Source organism: Aulonocara sp. 'chitande type north' Nkhata Bay, linkage group LG11 (assembly GCF_057382095.1).
Source record: "Aulonocara sp. 'chitande type north' Nkhata Bay isolate Kocher_YH1m ecotype deep benthic linkage group LG11, A_spYH_male_GT1.1, whole genome shotgun sequence".
In the NCBI taxonomy this organism is placed as follows: Eukaryota; Metazoa; Chordata; class Actinopteri; order Cichliformes; family Cichlidae; genus Aulonocara; species Aulonocara sp. 'chitande type north' Nkhata Bay.
In genome coordinates, this window is record NC_141354.1 from 28,903,815 (window position 1) to 28,925,509 (window position 21,695).

At 42.3% G+C, this 21,695-nt stretch overlaps 3 protein-coding genes across 4 annotated transcripts; 2 read left to right on the forward strand and 1 right to left on the reverse strand.

Moving 5' to 3' along the window:
- Positions 1-309: 309 nt before the first annotated feature.
- rnf41l (ring finger protein 41, like) lies at positions 310-12,143 on the reverse strand. The gene is made up of 6 exons (XM_086311862.1): positions 4,119-12,143; positions 3,811-4,017; positions 3,511-3,650; positions 2,640-2,802; positions 2,434-2,554; positions 310-1,114 (listed from the first exon to the last, which is right to left on the reverse strand). The coding sequence occupies exons 2-6, from the start codon at positions 4,014-4,016 to the stop codon at positions 710-712; spliced, it is 1,035 nt and encodes a 344-aa protein (XP_086167988.1). The 5' UTR covers position 4,017; positions 4,119-12,143; the 3' UTR covers positions 310-709.
- rad54b (RAD54 homolog B) lies at positions 5,800-21,569 on the forward strand. 2 transcript variants are annotated; one of them, XM_086311860.1, is made up of 16 exons: positions 5,800-5,915; positions 6,806-6,963; positions 7,102-7,288; positions 14,730-14,942; positions 15,847-16,146; positions 16,256-16,418; positions 16,546-16,771; positions 17,210-17,296; positions 17,387-17,507; positions 17,592-17,731; positions 17,822-18,112; positions 18,229-18,392; positions 18,501-18,762; positions 19,283-19,349; positions 19,438-19,635; positions 19,728-21,569. In XM_086311860.1, exons 2-16 carry the CDS (start codon positions 6,817-6,819, stop codon positions 19,946-19,948), a joined length of 2,787 nt encoding a protein of 928 aa, XP_086167986.1. In that variant the 5' UTR covers positions 5,800-5,915; positions 6,806-6,816; the 3' UTR covers positions 19,949-21,569. The 2 variants fall into 2 exon arrangements, with proteins under 2 accessions (XP_086167986.1, XP_086167987.1); XM_086311861.1 differs by lacking the exons at positions 5,800-5,915; positions 6,806-6,963; positions 7,102-7,288 and adding an exon at positions 10,954-11,696 and having other exon boundaries at positions 19,728-21,566.
- Positions 11,695-14,435, forward strand: LOC147319325 (fibrinogen silencer-binding protein-like). Its single transcript, XM_086311864.1, has 2 exons — positions 11,695-12,199; positions 12,857-14,435. Exons 1-2 carry the CDS (start codon positions 11,793-11,795, stop codon positions 13,410-13,412), a joined length of 963 nt encoding a protein of 320 aa, XP_086167990.1. The 5' UTR covers positions 11,695-11,792; the 3' UTR covers positions 13,413-14,435.
- Positions 21,570-21,695: the final 126 nt, after the last annotated feature.

Genomic DNA, 21,695 nt, shown 5'->3' on the forward strand with positions numbered 1-21,695 from the left:
AAATAAATCGTCTGTGGTTCTCAGATAAAATGTTTAAAAATGCGATCCCTCTTGTGCTGTCTATCACTGTGTTTGCAACGGCTGCAGCTGCTGCATTTTTCCCGTTTTTTTGTTGTTGGTGGTGATTTTTTTTATTTCTAAGGCTGATCTCATTCGCAAACCCTGAAACTGTTCGAAAAGGAGCACAAAACCAGTGGTATACAGACACGGTTGGTATTATGGGATATTATGGAAACTTGAACTATGTGGTCATGTGGGACTAACATTAATATATCTTAAACAGGTGGAATATGTGACCGTTAACCCTTAAAAGTCGAAACCATGAAATAATTGCCAGAAAATTCATATTTTTTGAAAATTCCGTTTTTATTGAACGTTCTCTCCCATTGAAAAAATGAATTCAACATATATTTTTTTAAACTTGTCTATTTTTTTACATTTCACAAAAACTCACGCTGAATCGTTATGTGGTTAACCTCAGGTGTAAAAAAAAAAAAAAAAAACGTTTGGGGATTCCAACTTCTTGAAGCTCACTGACGATACACTTAAAATGACGTCAGGTGGTTCAAAAATCCAACACACAAAGAGCTGATCTTTAAGCATTAAAAACACAGCGTAGCAAAACCCTTCTTTTGTAACATGTTTTACCCAAACCCTAATTTTGTTGCTAAATAATACAAAAATAAAGATTTCATATATTGCAGCTTTTTCAGATCACTGTCACCTCCCTGCTCTTCTTTTTAATGCAGTCCAAGGTCAGACTCCGGGTCCCACCCTTGCGCCCTACCTCACCCAGCTGTGGTGATGGGGGTGGGCCTGATGCATGTGAAGCCTGGGCTGAATGCAGTGACAGACTGGAGGCATGTGAAGAAGCCTCTCTCTGTTGATGTCTGGTTGGCTCGGTGTGGAGTTCCCAGCCTGATGTCTGCACCTCTCCCTGATGCTGGTCCCTGGCTGCCTGTTCAGTGGGATTCTGGCTCCTGGTGGGCTGCAGGTCTCTGAGGACCTGTAGCAGTTCTCTTTTCTCCAGCTCTGCCTCTGCCAGCTCTTGTCTCCTCAAACGCTCTGCACCTAGCAGTGCACGCATGTCACACATCACACGGGATAGCTGACCCTGCACAGACAGGATATGACGTGAAGCAATAGAGTAGTTTTATGTGTGATGCCAATTTCAGCCAGGCTTTAGCTCCTGGACAGATGTCCTCGCATTTGACTCTAGAACAATTTGGTATACAGAGGAGTTCACGGTTAACTCAATGATTACATGGTGTATTCCAGTGAATACAAATCCAGCCCAAATCATCACCCCACCACCACCGTGCTTCTCAGTTGGTGTGACGTGTTTGTTTTGATTGTGTTTGACTTCCAAATATTCACCTCATCTGTCCAGACAACATTGTCCCAGAACTCTTTGTTCAAATGCATCTTTGCAAACTTAAGCTGTGCTGCCATGTTCTTTTTAAAGAGAAGATGCTTTCTCCTGCAACCCTTCCAAACACGCCATACTTAATTGTGCTGTCATGAACTTCAACTTTTAATAAGTTGTGGCATGTAGAGTCTGGAGGTAGTTTGTTTTTTTTTTGTTTTTTTTTACAGTTTCTCTCAGCACTGCACAGTCTGACACTGGGATATCCACTCCTGGGAAAACTGGCAACTGTCTTGAGTGTTTTCTGCTTGTAAATAATCTTCCTTGCTGTATAATCAAACAGTTTGGAAATGACCGTATAACCTTTCCCAGATTGTTAATATCATTACTGATGTTAAGCCTCATTGGCATTGTCTTAACACACATCTTAATGCTCCAAAACAGCAAACTGCCTGCTTCTTTAGAGATTGTCATGCCAGTTAAGTGCATTTGATTATCGGCACGTGGCTTCAATTCCCTCTTAAATCCTTTGTATCCAGTAAAACTGTACATACACTGCTTCTGCATTCTGGCTTAGTTTTGTTATGTGATATGTCATTTAGCTGTGTGGTTCACCTGAGGTTGTATTTATTAATTTTAGAACCTGCTACGAACCAGATTATTTTTTAAATGACCGATAAGTGTACTTTCTTTTCTTTTTTTTTTATTGTGATTTTATGGACTTAAAAAAGATCTGTAAACTGCCACCATTTATGGGCCTGAGAAGGTGTCCTGCAGTGTGAGGAATCAGATATAATTTTCAGGCCTTGCTTATTTCAAAAGGACAGTGAAAAAAACAGTTCTCACTGTTTTTAAAAAATATGGCACCCGAGCAAAAAAGTCTGAATGCTAAGATGACATTCACACAGTTCAGACTTCTAAAAGCATTTTGCCTTTAAACTTTCAGCATTTTTTAAATGATTTGCAAAACACTGCATTGTACTTTCATAGTAAATGTATCCCATGGTCACAAATCTGTGCTTTAGTACTATCTTCTGTTGCATTTATGTGGTAACAGGACATTTTACCTTGAGCTCCTCCACCTCGTTCTTCAGCTGAGACTCTTTCTGCACCATGTGTCTCCTCTGCGAGTCCAGCCGAGACTCCATCTCTCGTCTCACCTCTTCCACCTTGCACAGCATCTCCACCCTACAGTTGACATTTAATGAGACCAAGTCATGATGGTGGTGTTACCTCTGAGTTCAGGCTTAGAAGAGAGCACAGAAGAGCTTACCTGAGCATCTCCACCTCAGTGCGCAGCTCCGCTACACAGTTATGTTGTGTCTGGTCAATGGAGAGCAGCGTGTGGCCGCAACCATTAGGACACTCCCTGCTGCGAAAGCTACATTCTGACAGGTGAGCCTCCAAGCCCCGCCTCTCGACCTGCACGGGACAGCCTGAGAGGGAAAAGTCACAAGGGTGCAAAGGCCTCGCATGGAGCCACCACGTTATCAGTGTATAAGACAGGCTTCTAAAGCATCTCCACAAAGATGAAATTTATTTGCAGGCACGAATTTTTCCATAAAAATCATCTGTGTGTACAAAGAGGAGATAATCTACTAACACCACCAAAAATGTACTTTGTAAACACTTTGTGTATCTAAAGTAGAGTTATTAAATCTACAATGTAGTCACAGATCACTGCAGTCACACAACAGCAGAAATTTCAGGTGATTTTAGTGACTTAAACTGCACACCGCATGCACACACACCGCATGTGATTCAACCTACCACAGTGGTAACATATGTACTCTCCACCTGCCAAACACGGGTCACAGACACATGGTGAGCACAAAAGCGCACACTTGCATGTACATGTTTCAAACAGACCTAAAAATCACTCATTAAAGAATGAATGAAAGCCGACTCTCACACAGTGCTCTCTGTGTGAGGCTTGTGGGAGCTTTCAGTCCTAAAAGTGCACCTGTTCCTGGGGTAGCCAAGACAACAACAGGACCCACCTGTTGTTCACCCCCACAGACGTGTCACATTACAGTTGTAACATACACATCCATGAGGATTGCAGTTTGACTTTTACTGTCATAAAGACTTATAAAAACACACTGCATGAATAGTGTTTTGTCCGGTGTGATGTTGTCATGTACCTGTGTTAGCGCAGGATATGAAGGCAAATTCACACTCGTCCTCGTGTGAGTGGAGGCTCTCCAGGGAGCAGACCACCTCACACCCCTGTGCTGCATTCACACAGCGGATCTGCAGACGGTTCAGATCATTACGCATGTACCTGCAAATCAAACCAACACAGACAGAAACTCTTAGAGTGAGAAAAGCAGCATACTGTTATAACGCTACTGACTTGCATGAAAACTTATCTGCAAAACTTAAGAGTGCATGATTACGAGGAAGTGAAGCAAGGAGCACAACTGCAGGAGACGGAGACTGACCTGTACAGTGGTTTGAGGCTACCCACATCCAGTGGCAGTCTGTCCTCAGGACAGGAGTGGTGATGGACCAGCCAGGTGCTGATGCAGGAGCTGCAGTAAGCATGTTCACAGGGTGCCTGGAGGGGGCGCTCCAGCACATCTCGACATACACAGCACAGTAGACCCTCATTCACGTAACCTACAAACCTCTCCAGATCATAGCCCATCCTAATAAAAAAAGAAAAAAAAAGTTAAACAGATTAAACAACACACGGGTAAAGCAGGAAGCAGTCTTGTTTCCTCATTTGTTTCTTTTCTTTTTATCTTACCTCAGATGTCAACTTTCACTTCAACCAACTCCTACTTCCTTCTTTCTGCAGGTTTTGACTCCACTCTTTCCTCCACGGGCAATCTGCCGTCCTATCTCTGCCACATCCTCACTCTTAACACCATAAAGGTGAGGGTCTCCTCTCCTTTGAAGCCCTCCCCTACCTTTGAGAGTGCGTCTCCGTGGAGAGGTAACCCTGACAACAAGGGTTCAGGACACAGGAAGGCAGCTGTCAGACGGGACCAGATCAGATGAGAGAGACAGGCCGAATTACAGTAAAACACTGAACACCGAGTCTAAAGCAGACAAGTTCTGCAGCAGTGTTGTTGTCTAGCTATTAAAAACCTGTGTTGCTGTTGTGAAGCATTCAGAGATTACTGCTGTCCTTCAGCTGTTTTTCTCTCTCTTAATGACCCACCCTATCCTAGGTTTCTCCCTCTCTCCCTCTCCCTCTCTCTCTGAATGTGGGATTAAGATGGATTACACTCTCTCCCTCCATGATTGGATTACAGACTCAATATCAGATGGCACAAGAACGCATGATCACAAAAATCAAAGAGCACATCAAATGCCTGGACTCATCATCCTGTTCTCTTTATATCCTCTCAGTAAGACTTACAATCACACAAACAGTAATTCAAAATGACCCCGTACCAAGTAAAGCTCTCTTATGCATACAGTCCTCTGAAAAAGTATTCCCCCCTTCCTGGTTTCTTAGTTTTTTGTATATCTTCACACTTAAATCTTTCAGATCATCAAACTAATTTTAATGTTAGACAAAGATCTTCGGGATGCCAGTGTAAATAAAGTCATTTTACATCAATCTTGATGATCCTCAAGACAAAAATTTAACTTTCTGGAAGGGTTGAGTCTGGTTACCTCTGCATAAAACTAACTGCATAAAACTAAACTGCATAAAACACTTAATTAAAAAAGCATCATATCAACAGTTAAACAAGGTGGTGATAGTGTAATGGTCTGGGGCTGCTTTGCTGCTTTAGGACCTGGATGATTTGCTGTAATTGATGGGACCATAAATTCTACTGTCTACCAGAAAATCCTGAAGGAGAATGTCCAGCCATCCGTTCTTACCCTGAAGCTCAACCTCACTTGAATTATGCAGAAAGGTTTGGAGGTTTGGATAGTTTTTTTCCCCCCTTAATAAATGTCCTGTCAGTATTATCATTTAATATCAGTATTAATAATTAATATTATTAAATGTCAATATAATTAAGTATTAGCGAAAATAACTTAATACAACTACTATATAAGTATTACTTTCAGGTACCCTCAAATTGAGTAATTTGCGGTAAATTTTGAAAAGTTGACACGTTTGCCTTAGCCTTGCAAAAAACATGTGAGGCGAGTTTACTGTGGTAGCTGTGCTAGTGAAACAAAATATTACGATTAGCAGCTTACTTAAACAGTTATACCAATATTTAGATTTCCCAAATATTCCTCCTTTCACGCTTTCACTGTGATTTAATGAAGGGATGAAGTGAGTAGTAGGTGAGCTCGATTCACAAGTTATCGATCGACCGGTTGCTGAAATTCAAGCGGGATATAAACTACATTGAATGCGACGGCTAAACTGTAGGGACAGAAGAACCAAACGTACCCTTTCGTTTTAACCACGCCCATTTGTATTGGTTCGACGAATCAGATTCTTCAAACTGTTCAGCGGGAGAAACTGAACCGCTGCTAGAGTCACTGAAGAGGAAAGACAAGACGAGTTCTGTTGCAATTGAGTTAAAGGCTGCGATGTCAGGTGTTTTCTTCTAACTTTTAGCTCGTCGGGGTATGTACAATACGTTGTCACACGTTATCTGACTTGATAATAAAGCCTAAATTAGACTTCCAACCGCGTTATTATCATCTTTATGCTAGTGTTAGCTAGCTGGCTGTGTAACAGGTTCATGTTGCTATCTAGAAATTATCGTGATATGCCGATTATTCCAGCATAAGCAGGAATTGAGGACGTGAAAAAGCTAGAAAGCCATCAGAGGGATAGTGACCCCAAGGATTTATGTATGATAAAAAAGGATTGAGTGAGTTATTTTCGTCTCGATATGCACAGTTTACCCAGTGCAGAATTTACATATGCAAATAATCCAAGTTTTCAATTTTTTGCTATTAATAGGGACAAATCATTAGCTAGATGTGTTCATATAATGCTAAAGGACTGTGACATTAAAAGGAATAGTGTTGGAGTTGGATTTGTTTTGAGCGGACGAGATAGTTTTTGCTACATGCCTCACGAAGTTATTAAAGTGAGTACCTTTGAGGAAGATATTTTTGTTTTCTTTTCCCCCCCTGATTTTAAACCACTCAAAGGATATTAAACCGTCTGTAATAAGCGGTAATCATGCAGTAACGCCTTAAGGCAAGTCCAGGTGTTTGTTGGGATTTTGTGTCAACCAAATGTTACTGTATTTGTATTTTATTAATCTGCTTGTAGGATCAAGGTTCTTTATTCATCACATGTATAGTTATACAAGTATAACACACAGTGAAATGTAACCTGACACGCTCCTCGACTTGTGCAAAGGGGGGACATTATATATAATATATACATTAGGTAATGTACAGTAGTAGCATGTATGCAGCAAGCAGGTGAATTCTGTACATTAAGTGAATTAAATAAGAATAGACAATCTGACTATTGTATCGGTTGCTTTTTGTCTTTAGGAAAAAGAAAGATGCGGCGCTCTGGAGCTCCCAGCAAGCTCTTGGGTAATGCAGTGAAAAAGTCTCGATTTGTGCCACCTGGTGCATGTACTTCACTTTCTGTGGCTCAATCCAAGCCTTTGACCCCCAAACTTGGTTCAGGCAATGCACTGGATAAAGTAATTTTTTTTCTCAACATTTTTCCTACAGTATTAAACCCTCAGTATTTATAATTCTAATTTGATTATTTTCCATTATTTTTTTAATCACACTTCCTCATATTAAGAATTCTCTTTTGTCCGTACCTCATTTCGCAGATCCAGAGAAGCCTTGCAACACCAGGTGCAAGTAAGACAGAGTTTAACGTCCAGCCTGAAGCTGCCCCAGCCTTGTCAAAGGTTCTGGCTCGTGTTCTCAGTGCAACTGAGAGTAAGGAAAATGAGGCTGAGACAAAGCATCAGAACCCTGGATTAGGAGCCTCTGCTGAAGACTATAAACCAGCAGGTAAAAAACAAACAGCCATGTAAAGCCTTGCCTTTTTCTTGCCCCATCTTCTCACTTCTTATGCCCAATTTAATAATCATAGCAGCAATATGAAAACTTACAAATGTCAGTTGATTCCTGGAGGGAGATTCTCATAGTTTCAGCAATGTATGTCAGGGAATGTGCAAAGACAAATATGGGGACAAATACGTTTGCCTCATATGAGAGAGAGAGGAAAAAAAGACCACAACAAAGAGTGGAAGGCCAGGAAGGAAAGGAGTCTGATGAATCAGATGGACATAACATTGCTCATGATGACTTTTATATTTCTTTTAATTAAACGTAGTTATTTTTTTAATCACACCCACAAATAGTGAAGGGTTGATGGTGTGATCACTGAGTTATTGCTACAACTTAGAGGTAGAGTTTCAGATAGGATTCTTCTTGTACCATGATTTAAGTATTCCAGCTGTGCCTCCCACCATTTTTCTTGACCGTGAAGAGTATACCTGCGTGTCTTTGCTTAAAGTTAATCCAGCAAGCATTCCCCTCTCCTTGAGGAGACAAGGAGATGCAACGTTTGAAAATGAGAAAAGCTTCAAGATTTCCACCAGAAAACAAAATCATGGTTCCATTACAAGCTGTTATTTAAGATGGATAGCTCTTAAACCAAACAAGACTTCCAATTAGTTTTTAATTAAATGCAGGTGAGATTAAAAGCTAAACCAATTAACCCTGTGTGTTACAATGACAAAGACAGTGCAAGCCTCAGCATGCAGCATACCTGATGCCTCATTAGGTTTAGGTAGTTTAGTCATGAAGATTCTACTGAAACAGCCGTTTCTGTTTCATTAGCGCTCAAGTGACCAAGCTGTGGGCTCTGTTATATTTTATACATTAATATTTTTTAATGGGACTATTATTGTTTTTGATAATTGTACTTTATTTATGACAAATATTCTAAAATGTCGTTAATTATGGTTTTCAATCGTTTTTAGCCTCAAGGCGTCTGGAGCAATAAATCTATGCAAGATTTCATTTTGCTTTATTGCTAATCTTTTTTTTTTGCATATTTGTCACACTTACATGTTTGACATCATCAAATACATTTTAATATTAGAAAAAGACAACCCAAGCAAATACAAAATGAAGTGGGTTTTTTTTTAAATGATGATTTTATTCATTAAGGGGGAAAAGCTGTCTAAACCTACCTGATGCTGTGTGAAAAAAGTAATTGCCCTTGAACTTAATAACTGCTTGTGCCATCCTTGGCAGCAAGAACTGCGATCAAGTGTTTGCGATAAGTAGCAATGAGTCTTTAACATCACTATGGAGGAATTTTGGCCCACTCTTCTTTGCAGAATTACTTTAGTTCAGCCACATTGGAGGGTTTTCCAGCATGAGTGGCTTGTTTAAGGTCATGTCAAAGCCTCTCAAACACATTTAAATCCAGACTTTGACTAGGACACTCCAAAACCGTCTTCTTCTTCTTCTTCTTCTTCTTTTTTCTTTTCTTTTTTAAGCCATTTTGAGTTGGTGTGTTTTGGATCAATTTCCTGCTGCAGAACCTGAGCTTAAGCTTCAGGACTCAAAAAGATGGCTGGACATTCTCCTTCAGGATTTTCTGATAAAGAGCAGAATTCATGGTTCAAGTGCAGCAAATTGTCCACGTCCACGTAGACATCAGAGTACTGTACGACCACTTTTGACTGTTCGTACGATGCTCTTTTTATGTAATGCTGTGTTACGTCAGATGTAACAGGATTCAAACCTTCCAGAAGGCTCAACTTTTGTGTTGTCAGTCCACAGAATATTTTCCCAAAAGTCTCGAGGATCATCAAGATGTTTTTCTTTGGCAAATGTGAGACGAGCCTTTGTGATCTCTCTGGTCAGCAGTACTTTTCTCCTTGAACTCTCCTATGGATGCCTTCTCTTTGTTATTGTTGAATCATAAACTCTGACCTTAACTGAGGTGAGTGAGGCCTGCAATTCTTTAGATGCTGTTCTGGGTTCTTTCGTGACCTGCTGGATGACTCGTCGATGCACTCTTTGAGTAATTTTGGTAGACCAGTCATTCCTGGGAAGGTTCACCGCTGTTCAGTTTTCTGCATTTGTGGTTCACTGGAACCCAAAGCCAAAGCCTGACTGACAGTTGTGAGTCAGTGACTTTGTTTCTCAGCTGTTTCTTTAGATCGTGGCATGATGTGTTGCTTTATCTTTGAACCTACTTCACTTTGTCAGACTGGTTTTAGTAACTCAGCAGGTCTGGCATTAATCAGACTCGGGTGTAGACAGAGAAACGGAACTTAACTTTCTAAAAATTGTGGTTAATCAATTAATTTATGATTTTACAAAGGTGGCAGTTAATTTTTCATGTAGGCTCGGATAACTTTCCCCCCTTAATACATTATAATTTAAAAATTACTTTTTGAATTTACTCAGGTTATTTTTGTCTAATATTTAAATTTGTTTGATGATCTGAAACATGTAAATGTGACAAATATGCAAAAGATGAGGAAGGGGGACAGACGTTGTCACACTGCTGGCAATTTTTTTTTTTGCCTCAGGCAAAAAGCATCATGTATATTAATGTGTACATACAGAACAATACTGATTCTGTTGTCTTTTTAAAAGAAAGATAGAGATGATACAAACACTGTCACCTTGAACACAAAGCTCTGCTGTATATTTACTTGAGCCACACCATCTACTTTGCATTCACAGCCACCTGCAGTCCATATCAGTACAAAAGAAGAAATATTAAATAGTAAATAAACAACACAAAAATGTGCAGTGACTAGAACACAAACCGGAAAATCCTCCAGGATTTCTATAAACAACATAATTATAATAATATACAAGATAATATATCGTGTTTCTAAATCCTTTAAACCCTGAACCATAAAATAACTTTCCAACTTTTTGAAAATGTAGCGTACAATGACCCTTCTGACAAAAAAAAAAATAGTAATTTGATATATGAGATTAAATTTGTATCATATTTGCAACATCGGGCATTTTGCTTTTTATTTTTTGTAATTTATTCCTTAAAAATGTGTCGTGCAATCTATTTTGGGGTTTTTTGGGCTACATTTGTATAATCGGTTAATCGATACACAGCATTAAAGGCAGGGACGTTACTAATTACAAATATTTGGCTTGAGGTTGTCGGTCCTAAATGGATCATTCAGGACCTGAAGCTTTTTCATGTTTGCTGTGTAAAATAAGGTATGGCTGGTCCCAAAAGAGAGTTTACAGCTACTGGCCTGTCCATGTAATTTATAACACTGCAGAGCCAGTATTATAAATTACATGGACATCATCATCATCGTCATCACCACCACATTAGCGATTATTCCTCATAATGTGCCCTACACGTACCAACCACTGCTGTTTAAATTCGCTGTTATATTGCAAAGTCTAACTCGAGCAAACCCCGCGCAGAGGCTTCAAGCAGACACTATAATGAGATATAACGTTTATATAAATAGCATTCCGCTCTGTCTAATAATAACACGCACACAGGATAGATGTTAAACCGGGCGGGCGAAGGCTGAGTGACAGCAGGTCCAGCATTATGCAAATTAGCGGCCAGATTCGGACTGTGCTCGGGATCAGCGTCTCCTTCTCCTCCCCTTCCTCCTGTCGGAGCAGCCAGTGCTTCTGTTTTACTTCCTGAGACCGCGCGGCGCGAGCACGCTTTCCTGGAGCTGTTTTTGCACGCGCCCCACACACGTATTTAATCAACGAAGTCGCCGCGTGCGCTGCGGAGCTGGCGTTCCCCGTCTGCATTCATTCTACACTGAAGCACGGCCAGAAGCGCGGGTTCCACGGACATGCGCAGCGCGCTCACAGACCCCTCCCCCCCGGTTCAGTTAGTTAAGCCGGCGCTGATTCAAAGCATCACTCACTTTAGGACGTTAGACATGTGACACTTTAACACCTTACAGTGTGCTGTTTGCAAACTGTTGTGGCACATGTGCAGAGGGCAGTGTCCCTCTGCAGCACTCCCTTTGTCACACTGTAGAGCCGGTGTATCTCTGCTGTGCTCTGTGCTGTGCTCGGTTTGGGGTTTAGAGAGACCGAGCTGTAAGTAGGTCGGGCTGGGCTTAAGCGGCTTAGCTACGTCAGCCTAAGCTGGGAGGAATTCATCCAAAGCCCTCCGCGGTAGGCGGGGGCCTAAACGAGGCTGGCCTAGTTAAGCCTGATTCTTATTGTGTGCAGCACAGCCTGTTTTTGTTGTGCAACGTAGCTGAGAGGGAGTCCAGGAGTAGTGTGAGAATCCATGCACTTGTTAGACATAGCCTATGTTTGATTTGGAGAGGAAGAAGACGAAGGGGGGAAATGTGACATGTCTCTGAGTTAGACCAGTGTTGGTGTGTCACCGTGGACCAGGAGAAGAGAGCGGCGGGGACTGAAAAAAAGACAGGTGGGAAGAGAGAGAAGCCCACACCACTGAGTGTGGTTACTAAAGGGTGACAGCCATAGGCCAGACTTGGTCTGCGTGAGCCCAGTATGCTAGAAGATGGCATCCAGCTCTGTGTTTTTGTCCAGTATGGTGGGTAAAGCCCGCTCCTCCAACTTCACCCTCTCTGAGAAGCTGGACCTGTTGAAGCTGGTCCGGCCTCACATCCGAATCCTGGAGGAGCACACCAACAAGCACGCGGTCATCGTGGACAAGAACAAGTGCTGGGACACTGTTGCTGAACAGTACAATGCCCTGGGAGGAGACAGACCCCATCGCACAGCTCAGGGCCTCCGGACCCTCTACAAGAGACTGAAGGAGTCAGCCAAGCAGGAAGTGATGCAGAGGAGACACGCCCAGCCAGAGTACAGAGCAAGCATCTCCGAGCCAACCAGGAGAATTATGGAGATGATCCCTCACCTGTTTCACCACGTGCCCATCCACGAAAAGGACCAGGCGCTGCGCAGGTACGGTTGCACTTATGAGAACACATACACACACAAAGATAAAGGATAACACAAGTCACATGAGAGTTTTGGACATACCGAGGGAGAGGAGGGGCTGCCGTTCATGCTCCCAAACCCAATCAGATTACTCACTGAACACTGTCAGGCTCAAGAGGACATACTGCATGACCTGCCATCATTTACTGGCGGCTCATCAGTACATTTGGAAAATACATAGGTCTGGTTTTCACATTGATAATTCTATCAGAAACTTGGCTCCAAAACAATTATTTATCTTGTGTTCTCAGCACTACAAAAAGTAAGACACTGCTAAATATCCTCATGCTGGATTAAGAGAGTACGCAGAGGAGAAAAATACACTGAATAATTCAGATTAAAAGGCAGTCATCACAGTTAGAAATCCTAGTGATGAATAAGAGTGGGATCAAAAACGCTTCACACGTGTGAGGTTGTAACCACCAAGACTTGTTGCCAAATCCTTTAATTTCCTTTCACTCCCTTTAATGTTCCCTGATCATTCACCTAATTCTTTGATTGATTTACCTACCTGCAGAGGTTTCAACACACTTCACATAAACAAGATATAGTAAATGCTGCTTAAGCACTCCAGGCTCACTTATTTATTTATTTTTTTAATCCTGTTTTTCCCATTTGTAGATTAATATACAGCAAGCACAACTCTCCTATCGAACATCCTGGCAGCAGCTCATCTCTGGCTGGACTTCAGGATTACTCTGCATCTGTCCCAAGTATCCCCCATGAGGTGGTCCAGCTGGACGCTGAACAGGATGTAAAGCCACCGCCAGACCTTCCCATCCTCCCAGCGCACACAGGACCACGGCTGGAAGGAGGCCAGGAGCGAGAGGGAGAGCAGGACTTGGGCAGCATCCATGATTATGAAGCGTCGTTATCTCCAGCTCCTTCCTCTGTTAACATCCCTCTCTCCACCTCGCCGCTGCCCTTACGCCATGAGCTCTACCCCAACGACATCTACCCTCACCACGAGCCGGACAGGTTTCGGCCTCTGCAACTGGCCAAAGAGGAGCACGAGCTGGTGCTGGCCAATCACAGGAAGGTGGCCCTGTACCTGGAGGAGAAGAGAGAGGGGCTGAAGAGGAAGCAGGAACTGGAGGAGGAACTGCTGCGAGCCAAGATCAAAGTGGAGAAACTGAAGGCAACCCGACTGAGACACGGACTGCCCATTTCTCTATAACAAGTATCAACATGCACTTCTGTGGTCACTGTGAGAAAGGGAGGGGCTCTGAGTAGTACAGTTTTTTAAAAAAAGAAAAAGGAAAAAAAGTGCTTTGGAGCAGTCACTAATTTTGTTTTATTTTGGTTGTGTGAGATCAGTTTCAGGACTTGACTTTCTTTTGGAAACATAGTGCCTCGTATACACACAGATAACCTGTTTACGTCCTGCAGGATAATTAGGATAATAACGCCTGCTGCCATCCGTCTTTGTGCTTGTCTGTGTTAAAAATGCATCATCGTGTCCATGAGTACCAAAAGTGGGGACAAACATCTATGTAATAAAACAAAGCTCACATCAGTAACACTGTGACAGGCCAATATGTATAAAAGTCCAAATTTTGGAAGGGAATATTTGTAGTATTGACTGATAATGTACCTCAGTGGTGCTCTTCCTGCCTACACCTACCACCAGTCTCTAATTACAGGAGTGCCAGCAAGGCATTAATGATCTTTATTGTCTAAGATTGTTGGAAAAATATGAATGTAAGAGTTAAAGCACTTGATGTCAGTGTGAGCGACGTGTTGTTATCTCTGTGTAAAGAACATTTCCACCCATTCTGGCATCTGTAGAAATCCACTTTCCACTAGAGGTTTTGGTTATCAAAACAATTTTTATAGCCGCTTTTATTCATTCTGTAGACTTCGTACAAAAACCATTCATGTCGCCACAAGAAAGCACTCCAGTAGCAAATTTTAGAGATACCAGGACTGAAGCACAAGGTAAACTTTTGAAGGCCTTAATCTGTTATTGGGATAACAAAAATGTTCGAGTGAGTAATTCTCGCTGGTTGCTGAACTGTTGACCGGCTGCGCGAACAAAAGAAGGGAGGGGCCCTGATGGTTTTTGGTGTTACTGCTATTTATTGTGAGTTCAACATTGATTGTATTGTACTGTTGTTATACAAGTGTTGCCCATTTCTCTTACTGTTTGTCTATGCGTTCACGTGTTTGTATTAAAAAGAAGATCCATTTTCCTCTGGTCCTCTGTTTATTTCCAAGTCACGTGTTCCACTTTTATAGGAAATCATCTTTAATCCGTCTTGTAGAAGCTGATGAAAGATCATAAGGTGACCGCATCTGCTGACATTTGCATTGTTTCACGGTGCTAACTGTTTGAGCCTTGTACATGTTGTATTTTGTTTCCATGATAGGTGGAGCCAACAATGGCGTGTAGAAGCCTTTATGCTGAAAAGCTTGATGCGACAGTGACCTCTGCTGGTCAATTTCCCGTGTACATCTGGTGGATCTGACTTTGTTTTATGTCTTTGTGTTACAGGAGTGAATGATGGCCCTCCTGGGTCTCCCCAAACCCCTCAGCCTCCTGCAGGCTCAGACTCTGGCTGCAGTCAGGAGGGGGCGCGTTACTTCAGTGTGGTGTGGTGTAAGGCCAGCAAGAAGAAACATAAGCGCTGGGAGGGAGACGCAGTGCTGGTGACAAGAGGACGCACAGTCACTCTTAAAGATATGGAGGGGAAGGATATCGGAAAGGGTAAGACGGACACCAACATCAAATTTTAATTCGTCACCTGTATAGTTGTTGCTTGTATTTAAAATGACAACTGCCCAATTTTAATATAATACTATATACAAAAAGCCTTGAGATAGCCTGAATTTCTTTATATTTGGCTTCCAAGGAGCTAGACTTGTAGTTCTCCAGGCTTTCTCGAGGACTTTCAAAGTTTTTCTTTGAACTTCAGCTACTTTTTCACTCATTTTCACTGCAGTCTTGTAAATGCAGATCTATGAATCATTCAAGCAATAAAAAGGCACCTAATTCGAAGGATGAGCCAGTGTTACATAACAAACAACTTGGCAAAGACAATTACTTTATCATTAGCAGCTTGTCAGAAAAATACATAATTTCTTTACATTTCTTTTGTCTAATCTAACAAGAATATCAAAGGTGACAGAGTGTGAAAGGCATAAAATGTGATTTTTGCACCAAAAAACTCCATTTACACATTTCAGTAAATTGCTGAACCTATTTATTTCACATTTTCCTTGCAAAATATAAAGAAATTAAGACTGACTTAAGACTCAATGAAAGCAAAGTAATCAGTACTGTAATTAAAATTATTTACCTGACATTTAATTTACTCAAGATCAAATATAAAAATAACAGGAAAATACCCAGGCTTCTGTCAAGTAAGGTATTATTGCCTCTTTGCCTTAGTTGTGCATAGTCAGCCCCAGAGGCCTGTTTTTGGATCATGAAACACTGGAAAATAGTTAAATACTCAAATCTTAAATAAAATTCTACAAGCATACTTTTTACACTTAACTGAAGCTTACTGCATTAAACATTAAAATATGCTAAAGGGCTAAGTAGGTCAATACTAGTTGATTTCTCCTACTACACGCGATCCTGACAAGTGTGCATATCTGAACTGTAGGTAGTGGCTACAAGGTGTCGGAGCTGGCCTCGCTTTCCGAGGGAGAGACTCTCATGATTGGTGGGAAAGAGGTGGAGGTGATGGGAGTCATTTCTGCTGAGGACTTTGCCAAGGGGCGCTGTTTTCAGGAGGTCCAAACAGAGCGAGTGGAGTTAAACACAAAGTCTGCTCCACCACCCTCCTGCCGCTTGGCATTCAAACCTTTTTGCCCTCCAACAATGGTGGGCGGAGCGGGCCACAGAGAAACAAAACCAGAGGAGGAACAAACTCGCAGACCTCGCCATGACCCCCTCGCTCCAGGTGTGTGGATAAAGTTGGAGTTTGATGATGCATTAAGTTATTACCTACATAAATTGGCAAAAAATATATTTATAATGTATTTTAATAATATTATTTCATATCGTTTTAGGTGCACTGGTGATGCCTCGCCCTTCCGCCAACCACCAGTGGTTAAATAACAAGTCAGGGCTTCCTATGGTCGATGTTGTGCTTGACCCACACCTGACCACACACCTGCGACCGCACCAGAGGGATGGCCTGCTCTTCCTCTACGAGTGTGTCATGGGCATGAGGTGACAGTGCTGTTTGGCTATCATGAAATGCTGTGCAAAAAACCTCTTAATTAATCTGTTGTAGCGCCACACAAAAAACAAAACGGAGCCACTGGTTTGATGTTGTGCTTATGTGTCTGTGCTTCAGAGCTGCAGGTTGCTACGGTGCGATCCTGGCCGACGAAATGGGTCTGGGAAAGACTCTCCAGAGCGTGGCGCTGTCTTGGACGTTGCTGAAGCAGGGACCTTATGGTGGGAGGCCAGTTGCTAAGCGTGTGCTTGTGGTTACACCTGGCAGCCTGGTACAGAACTGGGCCGCAGAATTCAACAAGTGGCTGGGCCGTGAGAGGATCAGTGTTTTCACTGTGGATCAGGTTATTCTGTTTTATAATTACAAGTCCTTGGTTCAGTTAATCATGAAACAACATGATTTTATTTGGAAAGCGAATGTGAACTCACTGCTTTAGTGCATATGTATATAACCTGTTATCCATTCTGTATTAAAGTGCATACAGCAACAAGTCACACTGCTTAAAACTCAGAAGGAACCCACATGCTCTTAGTTACATGTCTGTGGTTTTAAAAAAAATCCATCCATTTTATTATAAGCTTTCTATTTTATTCTATTGCAATAATTCTTCTCTCTTATTCAATAACTTAATTATGTTACTCCATTTTTATTGCCGGCTTTTCTTGATTTAATATCTTTTTTGTAAATAATTAAAATGAGAACAAGTATCTGAATGAATCATCTACTTTAATCTGGAGTTTATTAAGTAATTCCATTTTTTTCTTCATTGAAATGTATTTAGGACCACAGGATAGAGCAGTTTGTTTTGTCCCCACTGCACACCGTTCTTGTGATAAGCTATGAAATGCTGCTGCGCTGCCTGGAGCAGGTATGTTCTCCCGATGTCTCATAGCGTGCTTTTTCCAACGAAGCTGTTTGATCTTTGTACTCTTATCTTGTAATTTCCTTCTGTTTTCAGGTCCAGAAAGTTGATTTTGGTCTTATAATCTGTGATGAGGGTCACAGATTAAAGAATAGCAACATCAAAACATCATCAGCCCTCAGCAGCCTCAAGTGTAATCGCAGAGTCATACTTACAGGTGAAAGCGATAAGGGAGTTTCTGAATGGCAGCTACAACTGCTTGCAGATGTTTTATAACAGACTGTTTTTTGTGCTTTTGAAGGCACTCCAGTTCAAAACGACCTGCAGGAGTTCTACGCCATCATTGAGTTTGTGAACCCTGGGATTCTGGGCTCATCGACTGCTTATAGAAAAGTATACGAGGAACCAATCCTGCGCTCCAGACAGCCCTCATGCACAGAGGTAATCCCATCTCCTTTCTCTTTCCTGTGCAGTTGTTATAAAAATGTTATCTGGTGTTAAACCTGATCTTACATCTTCCACTGCCAACAGGAGGAGAGAGTTTTGGGAGAGGAGCGAGCGACCGAGCTCTCTCGTCTGACTGGCATGTTCATCTTGAGGCGGACGCAGGAAATCATCAACCGCTACCTGCCTCCTCGCCTCGACTGGACGTTGTTTTGCGAGCCGTCCCCTCTGCAACGAGAGCTGTACAAGCACCTCCTCTGCCACAGAGTCTTCAGGGCCTGCCTTCAGGGCTCCACTCAAACCCACACACATCTGGCTTGCATCACCGCACTGAAAAAGCTCTGTAATCACCCCGGACTGCTCCACGTCACTGTTAAGGTTAATTTTTTTATGAGCTGGCTGGGGGGACAGAAACCTGTGATCATAGTGGAAACTATAAATATATAATCGTGAATCCCAGTCCTAACCATGAACATGGGTTGTTCTGTTGGTAGGAGAGGACAGATGCTGGCTCTGTGGAGAGTTCATTATATGAGGGGCTGGCAGATCTCTTCCCAGAATCCTATTCTTCAGGAGGATTCACCATGGCTGACTCTGGAAAACTGCTGGTTCTTACGGACCTGCTTGCCGCCATTAGACAGCTGAGCTCTTCAGACAGGTGTGTTTTTGTGTGACGCTAAGATGCTATTGATTGTTTGGATCATCTGGATTTTTTTTAAACTTTATTTATCAAGCGTCACATTTGATAGTAGGTGTGCTCCTGCAGGGTGGTCGTAGTGTCAAACTACACTCGGACGCTAGACTTGCTCCAGGACCTGTGTGTACACATGGGCTACACCTTCTGTCGGCTGGACGGACATACCCCCACGAACCAGAGGCAGCGACTGGTCGACAGTTTCAACAGTCCCTATTCTCAGAACTTCCTGTTTCTGCTGAGCTCTAAAGCAGGTGGGGTTGGGCTTAATCTCATTGGCGCTTCCCACCTGGTGCTATACGACATCGACTGGAACCCTGCCAATGACATTCAGGTAAAATACAAACAGTAATAGTCTGAAAAGGTAGAAAAACTCAAATGTTGGGGTTGTTTGAAGTTTAAAAGTGCCTTTGGTTTTATTGGTATCCATCGTGAGCTGTATGTAAAAGATGGACATGGTAACCATGACACAGAAATATTAAAAAACAACAGAAGTGGGGGAAAAAACCCCACGATGAAAATAAAAAAAGAACACGATGGAAATGACAGGAACCAAAACATGTGAAGGATTTCACTAAGACACACTTAAAAGAAACTGAAAATTATCAGTGTTGTTATCAGGGAGAAAAAGATCAAATAGGTATTAAAAAAATAGGCATTTCTAATATGGAAATCTGTGAGAACTGATTTCCTTTGACACACTTTGGCCCAATATTTATGGCCCGGAGGTCGTTGCTTAGGGGAGATGAATTGAATCGAACAAGTGTGAAGCTGCCCTTGTGTACGAGTACATGCAAATCCAGCAGAGGGCACTGAATACGTGTGTGTTATCCTCCCCCCTCTTCTCTGTCCAGGCCATGGCTCGGGTGTGGAGAGATGGACAGAAGAAGACTGTGCACATCTACCGTCTTCTCACTGCAGGCAAGAACACGTAAATACAAATTACGAACAAAAAAAAAAAAAGTGCACCATATCAACAGTGTTTTAAAGTTTTGTTTCTTTCTCTCAGGCACCATTGAGGAGCGTATATTTCAGCGACAGGTGTCCAAACAGGGACTCTCTGGAACCGTGGTTGACATGGGGAAAGGGGCAGAGCACACGAGTTTCTCCACCAGTGACCTGCGAGATCTTTTCAGCCTGACGGAGACGCCCTGCCTGACTCATGACCTGCTGAACTGTGGCTGCGGCATGGATGGCACACTCAGCGGTAGGCTCACATACACGCCACACATGCTGACACCAGAGCACGAAAAGACAAAGAATCATGCCTCCTCACATCTTTGCGGTCTTCATTTTCAGCTATCACAGAGGAGGAGGAGCTGGTTTCCGAACGGCCCTGCCAGCTCGGTCGTCAAGGTGACCGTAAGGGGGCGACACAGAAGCATCTCAGCATGTCCGAGCTCATGCAGTGGAGACATTTCTCCGGTGACACACACTCCTTCTCTGACCCCTACCTCGATCACGCGCGAAACAACATCACTTTCGCCTTCCAGACCACCATCTCTCACGCAACCCAGTAAACAACCAACTCGCGTGACGCACACTCGCATAGCTTTCTGCACAAACCTCTTCAGGTCCTCTGGACTTTGTCAGCCTCGATTTGACGTATGAATAACGCTCCACCACTGCTGCACGTTACGCTATTTCCAGTAGTTTTAAAACCGCTTTGCTCATGAGATTCTGTATTGCCCTAAAATATTCACCTTTTGTTTATTTATGCAAAATAATTCACTGTATAATTCTATAAAATAAGCATAAATGATTAAGAAATGTTTAACATTTGTCAGCGTTTGAAAAGTTCTTGCTGGTGGAAGAGGCGCATATAAAATACAGATTTATATCATGGGTACGGCCATTCAACAGACATTTCTATCCAAGGGAATATTTATTATGTCATTGGTAGGATTTATGTTTCTGTGGGGTGCCCAGTGAATGGAGAGAATGTATTTACATTCAAAAGAATTTGTTTACAGCAGTTTGCTTAGTGAGAATGAGCCCCCACCCCCCACCCACCCATCCCAATGGGAAGGGCAAAGCATCTCTGGCCTCCACTGTCGTGCTTTAATGTCAGAATTTGTTATGCAATGACCACACACGTTACTGTGGAGCGAGCAAATCTGCTGGGCTGTCGATGTGGGCCATACTGCAGTCTGTTCAGTCTATTATTTTGGATGACACTGGTCTGTTCATGCTCTACAACACATAGCTGCCGCGTGGGAGTTACAGCATGTAGTTTCTGCGTGTGAGTGTGCACACCCAGAATTCACATATGATTTGAGTCTCGGTCTGTCAGATTGACTGTGCTCTAGTATACAATGCATTTCCATGCAGTGCAATTATCATTTATTCGAGGATCACCACAGTGCGTGATTGTTAAGCAACTTTGTTGTATAATAAATGGGTCTCTGGGATGATAACTTTTTTGTATGCATATGACAGTTGGACGATTACGCACACACCTGCTGTTATTCTGTGGACACAATGGGAATTGAAACACAACACTTCCTGTGCCAGGATTCGGCCTCATATGAACGTTGCATGTTGTGCAATATATTAAATATGTCATTTTGCTATCAAATGTAGGCCCTCCGGAAGCTCATCAGTTTAGGATGTAGAAATCACAAAGAGAAGTGCAAGTATATGAAAGAAAACAGCAAAATGAACCTGCCTAAGTAAATGTGTGGATGCTAATTGAGATGTGCAGGTACTTGATAACTGACTGGTGTTGGGAATACAATTTATAGATAATTGGCTTCTACATACAGAGCCAAGATGTACACAGATATGTGGTGTTATACATTATTGTTTTAGTATGCTAGTGCTCCTCAGAAACTTTCATATATTTTATTTTCAATAAACGTGAGGTGAATATTTCAGTGTTAGTATAGCCAGTTTTGAACGCCAGAGATCGGAGCGCCAGGACTTTCACCTGGGACTGCCATCTGATCTACTAAGCACTGAACCCACATCACTTTTTTGGGCTAAGGCCTAGCCACCAGGACCTCGCGACACGGGGCAGTCGCTGGAGAGATTATCTCATCTGGCTGGCTTGGAAACATCTTGTTGTCCTCCTGGAGGAGGTGGCATATTGGATGTTGTCAGAACCTTGAGGCGACAGGTTTGATTTGGGGCTAAATAAATAAAATTGAATCACCCATTAAAAAAAGATTCAAAGATTTATTTATTTTTATTGTTAGTGCTCTATGTGTACAGGAAATACCGGAGAACTGAATAGTTCCTGAGACCTTTTTTTAAAAAAAAAAAAAA